General features: G+C 31.3%; 1 protein-coding gene and 2 pseudogenes across 1 annotated transcript; all 3 read right to left on the bottom strand.

The window, feature by feature from the left end:
* Positions 1 to 6867: 6867 nt before the first annotated feature.
* On the bottom strand, positions 6868 to 7773 carry LOC111911704 (miraculin). The gene has a single exon (XM_052768157.1). It carries the CDS (start codon positions 7531 to 7533, stop codon positions 6937 to 6939), a length of 597 nt encoding a protein of 198 aa, XP_052624117.1. The 5' UTR covers positions 7534 to 7773; the 3' UTR covers positions 6868 to 6936.
* A 7847-nt stretch (positions 7774 to 15620) lies between these two features.
* LOC111911703 (miraculin-like) lies at positions 15621 to 16294 on the bottom strand (annotated as a pseudogene).
* Positions 16295 to 20383: 4089 nt separating this feature from the next.
* Positions 20384 to 21252, bottom strand: LOC128132113 (miraculin-like; annotated as a pseudogene).
* Positions 21253 to 22842: the final 1590 nt, after the last annotated feature.

Raw genomic sequence — 22842 nt, 5'->3', positions numbered from 1 at the left:
TATCATCCTGTGTTTTTTTTTGACATTATGGTTCATTTAGTTTTGCATTTACCTGATGAAGCTATTTGTGGAGGCCCGGTATGTATGAGATGGATGTAACCCTTCGAAAGGTATATGAAAAAACTAAAAAACTATGTCAGAAACAAGGCGAGGCCAGAAGGTTCTATAGCTGAGACTCGATTTAATCGCCTCGAAAGAAATGAGGATGTTGTCATAGAAGAAACAAAGTTATGGGTGTTTCAGTCTAAGTGTCCACCGGCTACCGCAACGAAAATGAAAATTCTCAGTCTAATGGAGAGAAAACGTCTACATTGGTTTGTGCTTGATAGTTATGAGGAAGTCAGAAAGTATATTGCATAAGTGTTCTTATCTTTTAATTCATTGTCTATTTTTAATTTCTCCTTTTTTCCATATATATATATATATATATATATATATATATATATATATATATATATATATATATATATATATATATATATATATATATATATATATATATATATATATATATAGACTTAAGTTCAAATGAGAACACTTTTTAATGTGAGAATGTGAGAACACTACTTTATGTTACTATTCTACTATGAATTTTGTATATACAACGATATGACATTATTCATCAACAAATATACGAACAATCACACATTAATATTCACATTAAAATTTTGTATGTACACCTTTATGACATTATTCATCACCAAATATATGAACAATTACATATTTAACATTCACATTAGAAGTTACTAAATTAGTACACATATATATAAATTTTATAGTAGAATAGCAATATAAAATTGAATATATTCATATTATAATTACTACAATACCATACATATTAAATTCATAGTAGAATAATAAGATAAAGTAGTGTTCTCACGTTCTCACATTAAATAGTGTTCTCATTTGAACTTAACCCTATATATATATATATATATATATATATATATATATATATATATATATATATATCATTAATGTAGCGAATTCAAATCATTACATCCTGAAAGTGATGAAAAAACCTAATTCCCTAAATGGTTCCTTCATAAGGTCTATGATATGCAAAAACAAAAATCTTTAGAGTTTAACAAGGAGTTATCGGCTCTTTCAATCAGTGCGCATGCGAATGCCTTTACTTACACTGTTTGCATAGTGAATGGTGTTAGGTTTATGACACTTATGTGTGACGCCCAACGATCAACACAAAACTCGGGGGTTCTAACTGAGGGAGAGAATAAGCAGATATATTATGGTCAGCTAGAAGAAATTATCGAGTTGCATTATCTTTATAACTATTCCACCGTACTTTTTCGTTGCAAGTGGTTCGATACTGTAGGAGTTAAATATGATAATAATTTCACCAGTATTGACCCACAATGTGAATTGAGCAGCGAAGATCAACTCATATTTGCTACGTAGGCCACACAAGTATTTTATATCCAAGAACCTTCTCGAAGTGACGAAAATGACAACCAACAGTGGGTTGTTGAAAATGTTAATCATAGAAGAATTTGGGATCTACCAATGAACGATGTCGACCATGATCCCATTGAAAATGTCGACAATGATCCAACTAATGTCATTCTTAGTAATGATTCTTTGAATTTCACTATCTCAATCGACTTTAGCCGGTATTTTCAAAATTCTCAGTTTGTTGAAGATGATATTGAAGTTGACCCACCAATGAGTATCATCAATAATGTGTCTGATTGCGAGACTGATTATGATGAGGAAGATTCTGATTATGATAGTGATGTGTCAGCAGACACTGAAGTGTTTGAGGGCAAGAATGATTAAAAAAATCCTTACATTTGACTAGTAAAATAAAGTTTGTATTTGTTGTAAGAGAAATTAAATATCCTCCTAATTTTTGTTCCTACTATCTTACTACCTATTTTAGATGGTGACAAGTGTCATTAAATTTAAAATAAATTCAATTGAAATGTTAAATTTGTATATTTGTGGTCATCTTAAATAGGTAGAAAGAAAAATAGGAACAAAAGGTAGGAGGATATTTAATTTCTCATGTTGTAATCATATCATATTATATTTGTGTATATATATATATATATATATATATATATATATTCATATCGTGTTATAATTTTTTAGGATGTCATTTTTTTTTGGATTGCATTGCTCCATTTCATTGCTGCTGTGATGGGCCATGGAAGTGATGGTGGTGACAAGCCACTACATCCGTTCGGTGGAGGTTTTGGTGATCACTAGAACGATGGTAATTAAGATTTATTTTAATTCATTGTATTTCATATTGTATCTATATAAAAAATTACTTTGACTAATATTTTTTATGCAACGGTGCCTCCGAAACGAAGAGGCATGGCAGTAAATAAAAAAATGTACAAACTATTTGCAGCTAATGGCAACTGCCCTCTTAAGATAATATTCGGAATAAATACTCACATGCCAATTGGGGAGGTATACGAATGTAACGCCCGTAGATCCGGGCTAGTCAATTTAGAGACGACAAGCGTCAAAAATGACTTTTTGATGGAAGATTATTTAGAAGGAGTAATCTTAACTAAGTTGTAGTATATGTTACACAGATTCCGTACATATAAAGAACGCTGAAATCCGAGTTATAACGAAGAAGTTATGACCTATCGAAGTTTCGCGACAGAACCGGCACGACACAGCGCGACGTAAATAGTGAATTTACAATAGAGCGACATTTAGCCTTAGTGATCTAAACGAAAATTGTAGAATATGTTAAACCGAGAGCGTGCATAAAAAGAACGTCTAAATCTGACTTCGTATGAGGAAGTTATGATTTTTCTAAGTTTCGACTTAGCCGTATACAGCCCAAATCTCGAAATTGAGATCAAGTGATATTTGGCCAAAACAATCTAAATGAGAATCGAAGATCTCGTCGTTAGTAGTCCAACGGTAAAAAGACAGATGAAAACAAACATCGGATGAAGAAGTTATAAAATTCTAACGGAGTTTTTCTGTCCCGGCATACTAAAAATAATATAATAAAAATAAAGTCAAAATTAGCCGACAGAGTCTAAACGAAAGGTGTAGGCTTAGTCTCACCTACGCGTGGATATATAGAACGTCTAAAACGGAGATCGTATGTGAAAGTTATGAATTTCTGAAGTTCAAGGCACGCGCCCCAAAGCAGGAACGCCTCGCATTCGGAAGGGGTACGCCCCTCGTTCATTGCTAGGCCTCAGATCAGCCATGTCGCTGCTGACTCAGAAGTCTTATCGGATAGGACTGGAACCCGCTCCTACGTGCCGCATTCGTAGGTTCAGCCTCCCCACTGTATCATCCTGACACCCGAAGCGAGTCCCAAAGCCCCGAAGATCCCGAGAAGAAAAAAGTTTCGAGCTCTGCCCGCGTGAGGTCCAGTTTCTTCTAACACATAGACATGTAGTATTTGCTATGAAATACGTGCTATGTGTTTATATATTGTTGTTTATTTAATATGAGTGTGGAATGGATGTTTTATATAGTTTAAAATGAGTTAAACTGTATATGTATTTTATATCTACAAATATGTTGGGTAGAACATGGGTAGATGGGATAGTTGGTGTGTGGTAAAAGATAAGTTAGATAATGAGATCAAGAGGTTAGTTTTAGATCCGGAAGTATGGATCAGGTAAAGATATAAACTTTTTATTAGTCTGGGAGTATTGATTAAGACTAAGTTAATTGTCCCTATTCTGGGAGAATGGGTTGGGCACAGTAGTATGGATCATATCAGGATTTAGGTATAGTTAATTGTCTCTATTTCTGGAGTATGGATTAGGCACAATTATTGATCCGGGAGTATGGATCAGATCAGGAGATTAGTTTTAGATCCGGGAGTATGGATCAGGTGAAGAGAATAATTTTAGATCCATGAGTAGGGATCAAGTAAAGAGGAAGGTTTTAGATACGAGAGTTTAGATTGTGTCGTTGTGAGGATCAATGGGGTAGGATAAAAGTTGTTTTGTATGGTGAAATTGTTTAAGTTTGTGAGTTCTAATATATATACTTATATCATATAACATTGTGGGTTGAAAAACCTATATGCTCACCAGGCTTCCAAGCCTTACCCACTCAGTTTTTTTTGTATTACAGATAATGACACAAGAGTATAAGTCAGATGACTTGACGATAGATTTTGGATTATAGACCAGTAGTTATAAATAACTGTTGTAAGGTCTGTATTGTACTGTTTATGCTTTTGGTCTGTATCGGAACATGACATCCCGAGACTTTGTTATTTAATGAAAATACAGTCTCTTTGAGAAATTTTTTGATAAATTTTTATCATATTTTGTTTTGGGAACAAATTCCGCAACTGCTTTCTCTAAAAGATTACTCTGATTTTAAAAACAAAGCATAAACAAATCGGTTTTTTCTAGCCATGAAATTGGGGATGTCACAACGAATGTTTCATTCGGGAGGTTGGGAGCTATATGTGGCGGGACATCGGTTTTGACAAGGACACATGAATAGACGTTTCTGAAGCCGAAAGGGTTGGCGTGTTCCAGTATCTTTCGGTAAATTATTTATAACATTAAATATTTAATATTGTTTAATTTTGATTTATTTTTAATTTCTCTTTTTTTTTGTAGAGATGGTTTGATTTTGGATCGATTATAAATGGTCCCATGGCTCCAACTTATTGAGCATCACTGAACAATCGAATATGCTTGCGGTATAGAGGCCGCAAAAATATTGCAAAAAATCGTCTGACTGGTTTTGCAGGGGTTTGTAGAGGGAGCAAGGGCTCAAGCCCTACGGGTATGGATCTACAACGTTGTAATGCTACTATTGACCACTTCTTAACAGAAAAGCATCAAAACGATCCACTGGAAATAAAGAATGTCGGAAGAAGCAAGTAGTTAAGAATCGTGAAGGGACATGCAGCTACGGTAGTGTTTGTTTCAAGAAAATAAGTTACAATAATGTTTATTCAGTTATAACATATTTTTTAATGTTTGTTCAAGTATAACATATTTTATAATGTTAAACATAATTTGAATAGACTTGAAGTATTTCATCGTGCACATGTGAAAAAAAAAAAGAGGAATTTGTTGATCCTTTGGTTGAAGAGCAATATGTAAGTTATTATTACTTAAAAATGAAGTATATTATTGGCTTTTCTATGTGTGTGTGTGTGTGTTAGTTTTAACGTATATTAACAATCTTTGTGAAATACAGAATGCCTTAGTTGCTGAGGTTGCTCTACAGACTTATCACAAAGCCGACTCTGGTGGTGATCCAGACGTCATTGATTTGATTACAATATTTATGAAGGTGTTGGGTAATGAAGGGGGCATGTGAGAGGCATTGGGCCTATATCTTCTTCAGTTGCAGGTACAAGTGCTCCATCCTAATGGTAGTCACAGTCACAAGCACCACAACCAACACAGGTACTTGTTAAATTCTTAAAGAATTTTTTTAGGTTTTTTATATTGTTAAGAACTTGATGTATTTGTAGTAATTTTTGGTAGCTCGGTAGTTTGTTAAATTGTTAAAGACTTAATTGATGGGGAAGACGAAGACACATAGTAGGATGTTGATGTGAATGCTTTTCTTCAAAACTCGGCATTTGTGATGGTCATTGGAAACATTATCCGCTCGTTTAAAAACCAAGTCAACAACGACGAAAACAATGATGAGGAAGACAGACACATAGTATTTCTTGTTTTATGTTATGGGTGATGTTATTTTGGATTTATTAGATAGTTTATGGATGATATAGTAGATGTTTATTTGGGATTTATTAGATAGTTTATGTAATATGGTATATTTGATGTTTTATGTAATGCGGTATGTATTTATTTATGTATTTTTATCAAATCTGCATTTTATAATATATATATATATATATATATATATATATATATATATATATATATATATAAACTATTATCATAAAAAAATATGTTTTTTCTCAAAAAAAGAAAAAAGACATTAGCAACGACACCTTTAGGGACGACGTGGACCAATTGCGACGACCCATAACTCCGGGAAGCTTTGCTAGAAAAACTCCGACCGGTGGCCGGAATGTCAATAGAGACAACATCAATAGCGACGACAAATGAGTATATAGGCCCGCTTGTGTTGATATTTGAGAGCAAGTTTGAGTATGCACACCCACTGCTCGATGAAATGCTAGAACCATGTTTCTAAATTTTGATTCCAAAACAGCTATTCATGTTTTCTCTAAATTATCTGACTATGAATAGATATCCATTAAGAATCATACTTGAAGGCTATTGGGTCTTTGTGTCTCGCTTCTTTAGAGAAACAAAGGTATTAAATGCTATTGCACATGGGTGGCAAGTTATTTGCTATTGCACATGATATCCAGACAAAAATGAAAGTGCTAATTGTTGTAGCAACACAGTTGAATGCCAATTGGGATTCAACTTTATTTGAAGTGGCAAAATTTGAGTCTACGAATGACTTATTGGTGAGTTGCAATTTTGCTTTCAAGCTATGTTTTAGAAGTGTTTAATGAAACTTGAATCTTTTGTTTAGAATGGACCTGTGAACTTTTAGAAGGCGACTATGATGAATCTTGATTCTCCCAAGATCCAAACTTCAAATATGCAAAATGCGCAGAACCATATAGAAAAAGATGAATGTACGTTATGATTTCTCTAAGCATAATTGAAGATACACACTAGGCAGTCACAATATTGTCTCCTCTTATACAAACCCTTCGGTTATACATATTTATTACAACAATAATCTTTTAATACCACGATAACGTTAATATGTTATTGGGTTCATTGATTAGATGCTACTTTTTTTTTAATTAGGAATTGCAACTATTACTCCAACCATTGACTGATGGTTAATATTCATAGATATAAAAACACTAAAAAATAGATTCATACAAAAATCATGAAAATGAATCGATTTTTTAATTTATGAAAATATTTTCCTGAATATAAAAAATAAAAGTCTTTATGCCTTCTTAAACATAATCTTAAGAGGCACTTCACTAATAGCCAAACGTCTACTTCCATTTTTAGCAATTACAACACCAATATTTCCACAAACAGGCTTGCAAATGTCACATACAGTCGGGCAGACCACAAGTTTGTAATGATCCTCATACTTCTCTATCTTAAACCAGTTACTGATGGTTTCCTGACCAGGGTTTCCCGCCACTCCATGACTTGTTACGATTAGTTGTCCATCGTACTCCTCAAGCATCCATACATTCGACTGAATGCAGGTCGATGCAGCCGAGAATATAATGTTGAGATCTGTTGATTCCCGAATGACACCTTTCTTGGGGTTCACCGGTGTGAATGTTAAAGGCATGCCATTATTGACTTCTTGGTTGGCTTGGACAACGTCAAGTGGGCATGACTCATTTCTCGTGGAGGCTGGTATAAGGCCGCCACCCATTCCTCGGATCACAGGTAAGATATAGTACTTAGTACCAGAACGTACCAAGTTCCCATCAAGGTCTCGAAGTTGATTTGGAGATGGTTGTCCCATTGAAAGCGAGATTGTGGAGAACAGAAGTAGTAACAATGTTTTCATCTTGAGCATGTAGTTATTTTTCTAAAGACTTATAGATCAATTTAAGGTGTGGTTTAAGTTTCATAGAGATAACATGTATTTATAATGGGGACCATTGGTATGAATTTGGGAATGGTTGCAGACTGCACGTAACTGTTTGTACAAGTCAAACAATCCTATCTCATTAAGGTTAGGCGTTGACGTTACAAATATATTAAATGCAATTTAACAAGGTAACAGCCAATTAGGTTGTATAGCATGCAATTTGGTCATAACCGGATGACAAAATTTCAAATATATTAAATGCAATTTAACAAGGTAACAGCCAATTAGGTTGTATAGCATGCAATTTGGTCATAACCGGATGACAAAATTTCAAAAATGGTCCCTGTGGTTTCTAAAAAGTAACCCGTTTAGAATATTTTTGTTTGGCGTTACACAGCTGACCCTTGTGGTTTCAAAATCAAGCACGGTTTGTCATTTTGGCTAACTTTGTTAAAGAAAAAGAGGTTAAGTATTTATGAAATAACTTACCTACCCTTATCCATTTCTTTTATTTTTTATTTAGAAACTTGAAGGAACATTTATGTAAATGAGATAAAACTAAAATAAAATGCTAAGAGCACTCACATTGGTGCTTTATTTCATCTTGTAAATCCAACTGAGTATATATTGAAAGTCACCTCAGCCTTCTTCTTTCAATTGTTGAAAGGCTTGCAAAGGCTTTAGGTAGGCCATATCATTATTATTGTATATTATATGGATGTGTTGTAATTCTTTTAAAGGGCACATATATCATACTTTATATACTATAGGGATTCATATATAATATTTATTTTGAGTGATAGCAAGAAATATATGTTACGATTATTTTTTATATATGCTATTTATTTTGACATGCAACAATATGTATATATATATATATATATATATATATATATATATATATATATATATATATAGCATATCATTTTAATTTTAATTATAATTATTATTTAACAAATATTAGTAAATATTAATAGTATATATATATATATATATATATATATATATATATATATATATATAAAGTATTTACTTTTGAAATATGAATGTTATTGTACTAATGTATGTAGTCATTGCAAAGCTGATATGGCACAATTGAAAGATTAGTGACATTACACTGATGTGGATTGTTTAATATGTCCGCACCCCTATGTTCACAATGTATTACCATCTTCATCTTCCCAATTCTCTGTCATCGCCGACATCCCTACCTTTTGTGTCAAAGGTCACCGTCGTCGATAGCATTCCTCCTTCGACATTTCATAACAGTATATATGTCCCTACATACGAAAAACACTATAAATTTTAACACCTTCTTCCCATGTTTTGTAAAACCGTGGGGTGAGATGGTGGAGGTGACAGACTTACCCTCTTCTTCCCATGTTCTGAAAACCTGCAAGCCTTTGAACCTATAACATATCATTGGCAAGATGGACGGAAATTGATTCCAAATTAGAAAAATTGAAGCTCTGAATGTTACCCGTGCAGGACATGCTACACCGTATTCCGCCCAAATTGAAGTTTCATATATAACCTACTGTACCTCCTCTATAGCGGTCGCCATGGTTGGACTTGGAGCCACAAAAACAAAGGTTAAGGAACAAAAGTCTCTTCATCGAAACCATAGTTGAAACTCTGAAGACGATTCATCAAAATCACCTATGCTTGCTTCCAGTTTTGGATCCAGATGACCTTATTTCGATGATCAAATATAGAATTAATTAAAGTTTTGGTCCTTATGGTTTGATCAGTTTAAGTCCGACCTTTGAAAAATCGACAAGATGCATCATGTAGTTTAAAGAAATTGCATTGTACATCCTTAGTCCATTTAAAAACACCATTTTGCCGTTACTTTTATATTTTTGTCTTTTCTTTTATCATTATATATATATATATATATATATATATATATATATATATATATATATATATATATATATATATATATAGGTTTAGGTTCTATATAAACCCTAAAAAACCTTAAAATCATTAAAAAAAATACATAAAAAAATATTTAGTGATCACAAATCTTTTTTTTTTACTTTATTGCCACACCCCCCAAATCGAGAGTCCACGCCTTTGATTTTATCATTACTCTGATGTTGTTTACAAACTTTTTTTTTATATTTGGATACCATTTAATGAATGAATGAGTTTGGGTGGTTATTAAATAGAAAAAAAATTACTTGGGATTTTGAGATGTTACAAGTTGGTATAAGAGCATTGGTTTGAGGGATTCGGACAGACTCTTAGGTGTGTTTAAACTCAAACTAAGGAATTTGTAACCAATTTGAAAAAAATGAATTTTCTAAAAAGTATTTTTTTTTATGAAAGGGGCACGATGTGTGCAATCAGCCGCGCTCAAGTAAGTGATTCCCAGAATATCCATACATGTTATGTTATATGTACTATAAAATGTTTGCAATTTAGAAGTTAGCATAAGGATATGTTGAGGATTGAATGATAGAATGCCTATTAGATGTATGTTGATGTTTTGTGCTCTATACAGTTTTACTACTCGAATGTTGATTGCTTTGTGCTTTGTAGGGTTCATATTAGTGTGGGTTAACTATTAAATGAATATGTTAAATTACATGTTACAAGGGTTAAATAATTTTACAATAATTGATTCGGCCCTATTGCGTAGCTCGTGTTTGAGTCCACCCGTTGTAGGGTTGGATCTATTAGCCAAACGATTATTTAGGCCTTGTTGCATGTAATTGTATTCACAAGGTAGTTAGCTGACATTAGTAGGGATCTTTCAGCAGTTGATGGCAAGTTAAGGTGGGAACCCTGGGAGAACCTAAGAAAGAACATTAGTTTCATTTCTGAAATAAAACTATGAAAAGATCAATTTTAATATCTTTGAAGTTATATTATAAAAGTTCATCATGAATTTTAGCTCTAAAGAACATTTGTAAAAGCACTTACTTACCTAGAAACAATGATATAATAATATTGATAACAAGTTGTTAATATAGTTGTATGAATTGTTTTAGTATCATTTCTAAAATCAAATTAACTTTGATAACTATAACGTTATGTTATTGAAGTTCACAATGAATTTTAGCTAAAAGCATTTAAAAAACTCTACTTACCTCCAAAGAATGATAACACAATGTTGATAGCAAATTATTAATAAAGATTTATGAATTGTTTTAGTGTTATTTTTAACTAAAATAAAATTATCCAAGATCAATTTTAATATATTTAAAGTTAAGTTATTAAAGTGTACAATGAATTCCGTCTCCAAAAAACATCTATAAAAACTTTTTACTTACTTAGAAACAATGATAATATAGTAAAATGAATAGTCTTTGTGTCGTTTATAAAATCAAAGTGTTCAAAACCAACTTTAATGTCTCTATAACATTATGTTATTGAAGTGCACAACGAATTTCATCTCTAAAATAATATATGTGAAAAAACTTTACTTATCTAGAAGAATGATAATGTAATGTTGATAACAATTCTTTTAACTATATTACCATTATAATGTTGATAACAATTCATTTAACTATATTACCACTGTTTCATAATTTGATTGATAAATGGTACTAAAAACAATTTTAGAAAAGGAATGGCAAGGTCATTAGATATCCCTTACACACCTAAAGGTTTTCGGATATGTATCTTACATTAGAGTCAATGATGCGAATAAAGACAAGTTATATCAAAAGGAAAGAAATGGTTTTTTTATTGGCTATGGTTTTTGGATAACATAGGGTACCGTTTTTGTGTGGTAAAATGGTCCCAATAGAAACAGTTAAATTTCATCACCAACTATGAAGATGACTACAATTAAAATAGTTCTTGGAATTATCGTTACAGATGATTTACATCTAAAGTAGTTGGATGTGAAGAAGAATTTCTTGAATGGCGACTCTTATTAAGATATCTACATGGCACAACCATAATTTTTTTAGATAGAAGGAAAAGAAAACTTAGTATACACGCTGAAGAAAAACTTTATAGGTTTAAGCAAGCTCCAAGTAAATGGTACTTGAAGTTTGATAATTTCATGAAGATGAATAGGTACATGAGATGTCAGATTGATCGTTGTTTCTATCTAAAGAAGATAAAATCATCTTACATCTTTATCTTACCATATGCTGATGACATGTTGGAAACTTGGCTTTACAAGTAAAAAATGAAAAAATAAATAAAATTTAAAAAAAAAAACTTGGCAAACTTTGGGAATTAACGAACAAAAATCATCATATTGACAAATTTGACAAACGTAAGAACTTCAATTTCAAAAAAAAAACCTAGTTTTTAGTTCTAAAATTAAGAAAATGATTAATTTTGTGTATGCTCGCTTTAGTTTTTAAGTTAGAAAATTACAATTTTGGTCCATTTTTTTCATTTTAGTTGTTAATGTGTAATTATTTATTATTTGTTTTAATAAATAGGTTTCTACTTTTGTATATTTTTAAATTGTTTTGTATTTATATATCTCATCTATAACTTACACAAATAATTATACATACCATGTAAACTATAGAATTAACGAAATCACGTAACGCACTACAACCTCCACTATTCTAATTAGATAAATGAGATGGGAGTTGTAATTTGACAAGAATTTTCAATGAGATATATGTATGATTTCAATTGTTGTTCCAAGTTATTCTATTGTATAATATAAATATAAATAATTTGCACTTTATATACTAAGAAATACCAATAAAAGAAATATTTCAAGTCTAAAATTCAATCAAACCTATCACTTTGTTGCATAAAACCTTAAAGAACAAATGTTAATTAATTATTTATATAATGTAATGGTCCACGGTCGTTTATCTTGCATATAATTCAAAGATAAGTATATTAAAGTAAAATAGTTTATTGTGAAAATAAAAAATAAAAGTCTTTATGCCTTCTTAAACATAATCTTAAGAGGCACTTCACTAATAGCCAAACGTCTACTTCCGTTTTTAGCAATTACAACACCAATATTTCCAAAAACAGGCTTGCAAATGTCGCATACAGTCGAGCAGAACATAAGTTTGTAATGATCCTCATACTTCTCTATCTTAAACTAGTTACTGATGGTTTCCTGACCAGGGTTTCCCGCCACTCCATGACTTGTTACGATTAGTTGTCCATCGTACTCCTCAAGCATCCATACATTCGACTGAATGCAGGTCGATGCAGCCAAGAATATAATGTTGAGATCTGTTGATTCTCGAATGACACCTTTCTTGGGGTTCACCGGTGTGAATGTCAATGGCAGGCCATTATTGACTTCTTGGTTGGCTTGGACAACGTCAAGTGGGCATCACTCATTTCTCGTGGAGGCTGGTATAAGGCCGCCACCCATCATTACTCTGATGTTGTTTAGAAACACTTTTTTAATACATGGATACCTTTTAATGAATGAATGCATTTGGTTGGTTATTAAATAGAAAAAAAATTACTTGGGATTTTGAGTTGTTACAAGTTGGTCTAAGAGCCTTGGTTTGAGCGATTCGGACAGACTCTCAGGTGTGTTTTAACTCAAACTAAGGAATTTGTAATATGTTTGAAAAAAAAATGAATTTTATAAAAAGTATTTATTTTATGAAAGTGGCACGATGTGCGCTATCAGCTGAGATCAAGTAAGTGATTCCCAGAATATCCATACATGTTATGTTATATATACTATAAAATGTTTGCATTTTAAAAGTTAGCGTAAGGATATGCTGAGGATTGAATGATAGAATCGCTATTAGGAGAGATGCCTATCAGGAAGGATGCATGTTGATGTTTTGTGTTCTATAGAGTTTTACTACTTGAATGTTGTTTGCTTTGTGCTTTGTAGGGTTCATATTAGTGCGGGTTAACTATTAGATGAATATGTTAAATTATATGTTGCAATGGTTAAATATTTTTACAATAATTGATTCGACCCTATTGTGTAGCTTGTGTTTGAGTCCACCCGTTGTAGGGTTAGGTCTGTTAGCCAAACGATTATTTAGGCCTTGTTGCATGTAACTGTATTCACAAGGTAGTTAGCTAACATTAATAGGGATCTTTCAGCAGTTGACGGCATGTTAAGGTGGGAACCCTAGGAGAACCTAACAAAGAACATTAGTTTCATTTATCAAATAAAACTATCAAAAGATCAATTTTAATATCTTTAGAAGTTATATTATAGAAGTGCATCCTGAATTTTAGCTCTAAAGAACATTTGTAAAAGCACTTACTTACCTAGAAACAATGATACAATAATACTGATAATAAGTTGTTAATATAGTTGTACGAATTGTTTTAGTATCATTTCTAAAATCAAATTAACTTTGATAACTATAACGTTATGTTATTGAAGTTCACAATGAATTTTAGCTAAAAGCATTTAAAAAACTCTACTTACCTCGAAATAATGATAACACAATGTTGATAACAAATTATTAATAAAGATTTATGAGTTGTTTTAGTGTCATTTTTAACTAAAATAAAATTATCCAAGATCAATTTTAATATATTTAAGGTTAAGTTATTAAAGTGTACAATGAATTTTGTCTCCAAAAAACATCTATGAAAACTTTTTACTTACTTAGAAACAATGATAATATAGTAAAATGAATAGTTTTTGTGTCGTTTATAAAATCAAATTGTTCAAAACCAACTTTAATGTCTCTATAACATTATGTTATTGAAGTGCAAACCAAATTTCACCTCTAAAATAATATATGTGAAAAAACTTTACTTACCTAAAAGAATGATATTGTAATGTTGATAACAATTCTTTTAACTATATTACCATTGTAATGTTGATAACAATTCATTTAACTATATTACCACTGTTTCATAATTTGATTGATATATGGTAATAAAAAAAATTTTAGAAAAGGAATGGCAAGGTCATTAGATATCCCTTACACACCTAAAGGTTTTCGGATATGTATCTTACATTAGAGTCAATGATGTGAATAAAGACAATTTATATACAAAAGGAAAGAAATGATTTTTTATTGGCTATTATTTTTGGATGACGTAGGGTACCGTGTTTGGTGCTAAAAGGGTCCCAATAGAAGGGAAGAACCGATTACAATGAAATTTTATCACCAACTATGAAGATGACTAGAATTAAAATAGTTCTTGGAATAGTTGTTAGAGAAGATTTATATCTAAAGTAGTTGGATGTGAAGAAGAATTTCATGAATGGCGACTCTTATTAAGATATCTATCTACATGGCACAACCATAAATTTTTTAGATAGATGGAAAAGAACACTTAGTATGCATGTTGAAGAAAAACTTTATAGGTTTAAGCAAGCTCCAAGTAAATCCTACTTGAAGTTTGATAATTTCATGAAGATGAATGGGTACATGAGATGTCAGATTGATCGTTGTTTCTATCTAAAGAAGTAAAAATCGTCTTACATCGTCATCTTACCATATGCTGATGACATGTTGGAAACTTAGCTTTACAGGTAAAAAATGAATAAATAAATAAAATCAAAAAAAAGTTGGCAAACTTTAGGCATTAACGAACAAAAATCATCATATTGACAAATTTGACAAACGAGAACTTTAATTTAAAAAAAAAAAAAGAAACCTAGTTTTAAGTTCTAGAATTAAGAAATTGATTAATTTTATATATGCTCGCTTTAATTTTTAAGTTAGAAAATTACAATTTTGGTCCATTTTTCTCATTTTAGTTGTTAATGTGTAATTATTTATTATTTGTTTTAGTAAATAGGTTTCTACTTTTGTATATTTTTAAATTGTTTTGTGTGTATGTATCTCAACTATATAACTTACACAAATAATTATACATACCATGTAAACTATCGAGTTAACTAAATCACATAACGCACAACAACCTCCACTATTCTAATTAGATAAATGAGATGGGAGTTGTAATTTGACTAGAATTTTCAATGAGATATATGTATGATTTCAATTGTTGTTCCATGTTATTCTTTTGTATAATATAAATATAATTAATTTGCACTTTATATACTAAGAAATACCAATAAAAGAAATATTTCAAGTCTAAAATTCAATCAAACCTATCACATTGTTGCATAAAACCTTAAAGAACAAATGTTAATTAATTATTTATATAATGGAATGGTCCACGGTCGTTTATCTTGCATATAATTCAAAGATAAGTATATTAAAGTAAAATGGTTTATTGTGAAAATAAAAAATAAAAGTCTTTATGCCTTCTTAAACATAATCTTAAGAGGCACTTCACTAATAGCCAAACGTCTACTTCCATTTTTAGCAATTACAACACCAATATTTCCACAAAAAGGCTTGCAAATGTCGCATACAGTCGGGCAGAACATAAGTTTGTAATGATCCTCATACTTCTCTATCTTAAACCAGTTACTGATGGTTTCCTGACCAGGGTTTCCCGCCACTCCATGACTTGTTACGATTAGTTGTCCATCGTACTCCTCAAGCATCCATACATTCGACTGAATGCAGGTCGATGCAGCCGAGAATATAATGTTGAGATCTGTTGATTCTCGAATGACACCTTTCTTGGGGTTCACCGGTGTGAATGTCAATGGCAGGCCATTATTGACTTCTTGGTTGGCTTAGACAACGTCAAGTGGGCATCACTCATTTCTCGTGGAGGCTGGTATAAGGCCGCCACCCATTCCTCGGATCACAGGTAAGATGTAGTACTTTGTACCTGAATGTACCAACTTCCCATCAAGGTCTCGAATTTGAGTTGGAGATGGTTATCCCATTGAAAGCGAGATTGTGGAGAACAGAAGTAGTAACAATGTTTTCATCTTCAGCATGTAGTTACTTTTCTAAAGACTTATGGATCAATTTAAGGTGTGGTTTAAGTTTCATAGAGATAACATGTATTTATAATGGGGACAATCGGTATGAATTTAGGAATGGTTGCAGACTGCACGTAACTGTTTGTACAAGTCAAACAATCCTATCTCATTAAGGTTAGGCGTTGACGTTACAAATATATTAAATGCAATTTAACGAGGTAGCGGCCAATTAGGTTGTATATCATGCAATTTGGTCATAACCGGATGACAAAATTTCAAAAATGGTCCCTGTGGTTTCTAAAAAGTAACTCGTTTAGAATATTTTTGTTTGGCGTTACACAGCTGACCCTTGTGGTTTCAAAATCAAGCACGGTTTGTCATTTTGCCTAACTTTGTTAAAGAAAAAGAGGTTGTATTTATGAAATAACTAACCTACCCTTATCCATTTCTTTTATTATTTATTTAGAAACTTGAAGGACCATTTATGTAAATGAGATAAAACTAAAATAAAATGCTAAGAGCACTCACATCGGTGCTTTATTTCATCTTGTAAATGCTACTAAGCATATATTGAAAGTCACCTCAGCCTTCTTCTTTCAATTGTTGAAAGGCTTGCAAAGGCTTTAGGTAGGCCATATCATTATTATAGTATATTATATGGATGTGTTGTAATTCATTTAAAGGGCACATATATCATACTTTATATACTATATGGATACATATAGGACGAAAATTGATTCCAATTTGGACATATTGAAGCTCTGAATGTTACCCGTGCAAGCCATGCTACACTGTATTCCACCCAAATTGAAGTTTTATATATAACCTACTGTAACTCCTCCATAGCGGTCGCCATGGATGGACTTGGAGGCACAAAAACATAGGTTAAGGTACAAAAGTCTATTCATCAAATCCATAGTTGAAACTCTGAAGACGATTCATCAAAATCACCTATGCTTGCTTCCAGTTTTGGATCCAAAAGACCATATTTCGATGATCAAATATAGAATTAATTAAAGTCTTGCTCCCGATTGTTTGATCAGTTTCAGTCTGACCTTTGAAAAATCAACAGGATGCATCATGTAGTTTAAAGAAATTTCATTGTAGATCCTTAGTCCATTTAAAAACTCCATTTTGCACTTACTTTTATATTTTTGCCTCTTCTTTTATCATTATATATATATATATATATATATATATATATATATATATATATAAACTCTATAAAAACCTTAAAAATCATCAAAAAAATATATTTAGAGACCACAAATCTTTTTTATTTTGACATTATTGTCACACCCCCAAATCGAGAGTCCACGCCTTTTATTTTATCATTACTCTGATGTTGTTTAGAACCACTTTTTTAATACATGGATACCTTTTAATGAATGAATGAATTTGGTTGGTTATTAAATAGAAAAAAAAATTACTTGGGATTTTGAGTTGTTACAAGTTGGTATAAGAGCCTTGGTTTGAGCGATTCGGACAGACTCTCAGGTGTGTTTTAACTCAAACTAAGGAATTTGTAATATGTTTGAAAAAATGAATTTTATAAAAAGTATTTATTTTATGAAAGTGGCACGATGTGTGCAATCAGCCGAGCTCAAGTAAGTGATTCCCAGAATATCCATACATGTTATGTTATATATACTATAAAATGTTTGCATTTTAAAAGTTAAAGTAAGGATATGTTGAGGATTGAATGATAGAATCCCTATTAGGATAGATGCCTATTAGGAAGGATGCATGTTGATGTTTTGTGTTCTATAGAGTTTTACTACTCGAATGTTGCTTGCTTTGTGCTTTGTAGGGTTCATATTAGTGCGGGTTAACTATTAGATGAATATGTTAAATTATATGTTGCAATGGTTAAATAATTTTACAATAATTGATTCGGCCCTATTGTGTAGCTCGTGTTTGATTCCACCCGTTGTAGGGTTGGGTCTGTTAGCCAAACGATTATTTAGGCCTTGTTGCATGTAACTGTATTCACAAGGTAGTTAGCTAACATTAATAGGGATCTTTCAGCAGTTGATGGCAGGTTAAGGTGGGAACCCTGGGAGAACCTAAAAAAGAACATTAGTTTCATTTATCAAATAAAACTATCAAAAGATCAATTTTAATATCTTTAGAAGTTATATTATAGAAGTGCATCATTAATTGTAGCTCTAAAGAACATTTGTAAAAGCCCTTACTTACCTAGAAACAATGATACAATAATATTGATAACAAGTTGTTAATATAGTTGTATAAATTGTTTTAGTATCATTTCTAAAATTAAATTAACTTTGATAACTATAACGTTATGTTATTGAAGTTCACAATGAATTTTAGCTAAAAGCATTTAAAAAACTCTACTTACCTCAAAAGAATGATAACACAATGTTGATAACAAATTATTAATAAAGATTTATGAATTGTTTTAGTGTCATTTTTAACTTAAATAAAATTATCCAAGATCAATTTTAATATATTTAAGGTTAAGTTATTAAAGTGTACAATGAATTCCGTCTCCAAAAAACATCTATAAAAACTTTCAACTTACATAGAAACAATGATAATATAGTAAAATGAATAGTTTTTGTGTCGTTTATAGAATCAAATTGTTCAAAACCAACTTTAATGTCTCTATAACATTATGTTATTGAAGTGCAAACCAAATTTCATCTCTAAAATAATATATGTGAAAAAACTTTACTTACCTAAAAGAATGATATTGTAATGTTGATAACAATTCTTTTAACTATATTACCATTGTAATGTTGATAACAATTCATTTAACTATATTACCACTGTTTCATAATTTGATTGATAAATGGTACTAAAAACAATTTTAGAAAATGAATGGCAAGGTCATTAGATATCGCTTACACACCTAAAGGTTTTTGGATATGTATCTTACATTAGAGTCAATGATGTGAATAAAGACAATTTATATACAAAAGGAAAGAAATGGTTTTTTATTGGCTATTATTTTTGGATGACGTAGGGTACCGTTTTTGGTGCTAAAAGGGTCCCAATAGAAGGGAAGAACCGATTACAATGAAATTTTATCACCAACTATGAAGATGACCAGAATTAAAATAGTTCTTGGAATAGTTGTTACAGAAGATTTACATCTAAAGTAGTTGGATGTGAAGAAGAATTTCTTGAATGGCGACTCTTATTAAGATATCTATCTACATGGCACAACCATAAATTTTTTAGATAGATGGAAAAGAACACTTAGTATGCATGTTGAAGAAAAACTTTATAGGTTTAAGAAAGCTCCAAGTAAATCCTACTTGAAGTTTGATAATTTCATGAAGATGAATGGGTACATGAGATGTCAGATTGATCGTTGTTTCTATCTAAAGAAGTAAAAATCGTCTTACATTGTCATCTTACCATATGCTGATGACATGTTGGAAACTTGGCTTTACAGGTAAAAAATGAATAAATAAATAAAATTAAAAAAAAAAGTTGGCAAACTTTAGGCATTAACGAACAAAAATCATCATATTCACAAATTTGACAAACGTAAGAACTTTAATTTAAAAAAAAAAAAAAAAAAAAAAAAAAAAAAAAAAAAAACCCTAGTTTTAAGTTCTACAATTAAGAAATTGATTAATTTTATATATGCTCGCTTTAGTTTTTAAGTTAGAAAATTACAATTTTGGTCCATTTTTCTCATTTTAGTTGTTAATGTGTAATTATTTATTATTTGTTTTAGTAAATAGGTTTCTACTTTTGTATATTTTTAAATTGTTTTGTATTTATGTATCTCAACTATATAACTTAAACAAATAATTATACATACCATGTAAACTATAGAATTAACGAAATCACGTAACGCACTACAACCTCCACTATTCTAATTAGATAAATGAGATGGGAGTTGTAATTTGACTAGAATTTTCAATGAGATATATGTATGATTTCAATTGTTGTTCCAAGTTATTCTATTGTATAATATAAATATAATTAATTTGCACTTTATATACTAAGAAATACCAATAAAAGAAATATTTGAAGTCTAAAATTTAATCAAACCTATCACTTTGTTGCATAAAACCTTAAAGAACAAATGTTAATTAATTATTTATATAATGTAATGGTCCACGGTCGTTTATCTTGCATATAATTCAAAGATAAGTATATTAAAGTAAAATAGTTTATTGTGAAAATAAAAAATAAAAGTCTTTATGCCTTCTTAAACATAATCTTAAGAGGCACTTCACTAATAGCCAAACGTCTACTTCCGTTTTTAGCAATTACAACACCAATATTTCCACAAACAGGCTTGCAAATGTCGCATACAGTCGGGCAGAACATAAGTTTGTAATGATCCTCATACTTCTCTATCTTAAACTAGTTACTGATGGTTTCCTGACCAGGGTTTCCCGCCACTCCATGACTTGTTACGATTAGTTGTCCATCGTACTCCTCAAGCATCCATACATTCGATTGAATGCAGGTCGATGCAGCCAAGAATATAATGTTGAGATCTGTTGATTCTCGAATGACACCTTTCTTGGGGTTCACCGGTGTGAATGTCAATGGCAGGCCATTATTGACTTCTTGGTTGGCTTGGACAACGTCAAGTGGGCATGACTCATTTCTCGTGGAGGCTGGTATAAGGCCGCCACCCATTCCTCGGATCACATGTAAGATATAGTACTTAGTACCAGAACGTACCAAGTTCCCATCAAGGTCTCGAAGTTGATTTGGAGATGGTTGTCCCATTGAAAGCGAGATTGTGGAGAACAGAAGTAGTAACAATGTTTTCATCTTGAGCATGTAGTTATTTTTCTAAAGACTTATAGATCAATTTAAGGTGTGGTTTAAGTTTCATAGAGATAACATGTATTTATAATGGGGACCATTGGTATGAATTTGGGAATGGTTGCAGACTGCACGTAACTGTTTGTACAAGTCAAACAATCCTATCTCATTAAGGTTAGGCGTTGACGTTACAAATATATTAAATGCAATTTAACGAGGTCACAACCAATTAGGTTGTATAGCATGCAATTTGGTCATAACCGGATGACAAAATTTCAAAAATGGTCCCTGTGGTTTCTAAAAAGTAACCCGTTTAGAATATTTTTGTTTTGCGTTACACAGATGACCCTTGTGGTTTCAAAATCAAGCACGGTTTGTCATTTTGCCTAACTTTGTTAAAGAAAAAGAGGTTGTATTTATGAAATAACTTACCTACCCTTATCCATTTCTTTTATTATTTATTTAGAAACTTGAAGGACCATTTATGTAAATGAGATAAAACTAAAATAAAATGCTAAGAGCACTCACATCGGTGCTTTATTTCATTTTGTAAATGCTACTAAGCATATATTGAAAGTCACCTCAGCCTTCTTCTTTCAATTGTTGAAAGGCTTGCAAAGGCTTTAGGTAGGCCATATCATTATTATAGTATATTATATGGATGTGTTGTAATTCTTTTAAAGGGCACATATATCATACTTTATATACTATATGGATACATATAGGACGAAAATTGATTCCAATTTGGACAAATTGAAGCTTTGAGTGTTACCCGTGCAAGCCATGCTACACTGTATTCCACCCAAATTGAAGTTTTATATATAACCTACTGTAACTCCTCCATAGCGGTCGCCATGGATGGACTTGGAGGCACAAAAACATAGGTTAAGGTACAAAAGTCTCTTCATCAGATCCATCGTTGAAACTCTGAAGACGATTCATCAAAATCACCTATGCTTGCTTCCAGTTTTGGATCTAGAAGACCATATTTCGATGATCAAATATAGAATTAATTAAAGTTTTGCTCCCTATGGTTTGATCAGTTTCAGTCCGACCTTTGAAAAATCAACAGGATGCATCATGTAGTTTATAGAAATTGCATTGTAGATCCTTAGTTCATTTAAAAACACCATTTTGCCCTTACTTTTATATTTTGTCTTTTCTTTTATCATTATATATATATATATATATATATATATATATATATATATATATATATGTATATATAGATTCTATAAAAACTCTAAAAAAACCTTAAAAATCATTAAAAAAAATATATATTTAGAGATCACAAATCTTTTTTATGTTGACACTATTGTCACACCCCCAAATCGAGAGTCCACACCTTTGATTTTATCATTACTCTGATGTTGTTTAGAAACACTTTTTTATACATGGATATCTTTTAATGAATGAATGAATTTGGTTGGTTATTAAATAGAAAAAAATTACTTGGGATTTTGAGTTATTACAACTTGGTATAAGAGCCATGGTTTGAGCGATTCGGACAGACTCTCAGGTGTGTTTAAACTCAAACTATGGAATTTGTAATCTGTTTGAAAAAAAATGACTTTTATAAAAAGTATTTATTTTATGAAAGGTGCACGATGTGTGCAATCAGTCGAGATCAAGTAAGTGATTCCCAGAATATCCATACATGTTATGTTATATATAATATAAAATGTTTGCATTTTAGAAGTTAGCATAAGGATATGTTGAGGATTGAATGATTGAATCCCTATTAGGAGAGATACCTATTAGGAAGGATGCATGTTGATGTTTTGTGGTCTATAGAGTTT

This window comes from Lactuca sativa, chromosome 2 (genome assembly GCF_002870075.4).
Source record: "Lactuca sativa cultivar Salinas chromosome 2, Lsat_Salinas_v11, whole genome shotgun sequence".
In the NCBI taxonomy this organism is placed as follows: domain Eukaryota; kingdom Viridiplantae; phylum Streptophyta; class Magnoliopsida; order Asterales; family Asteraceae; genus Lactuca; species Lactuca sativa.
Note: the sequence above shows the minus strand (reverse complement) of the source record. Positions and strands in the feature narration are given on the sequence as shown.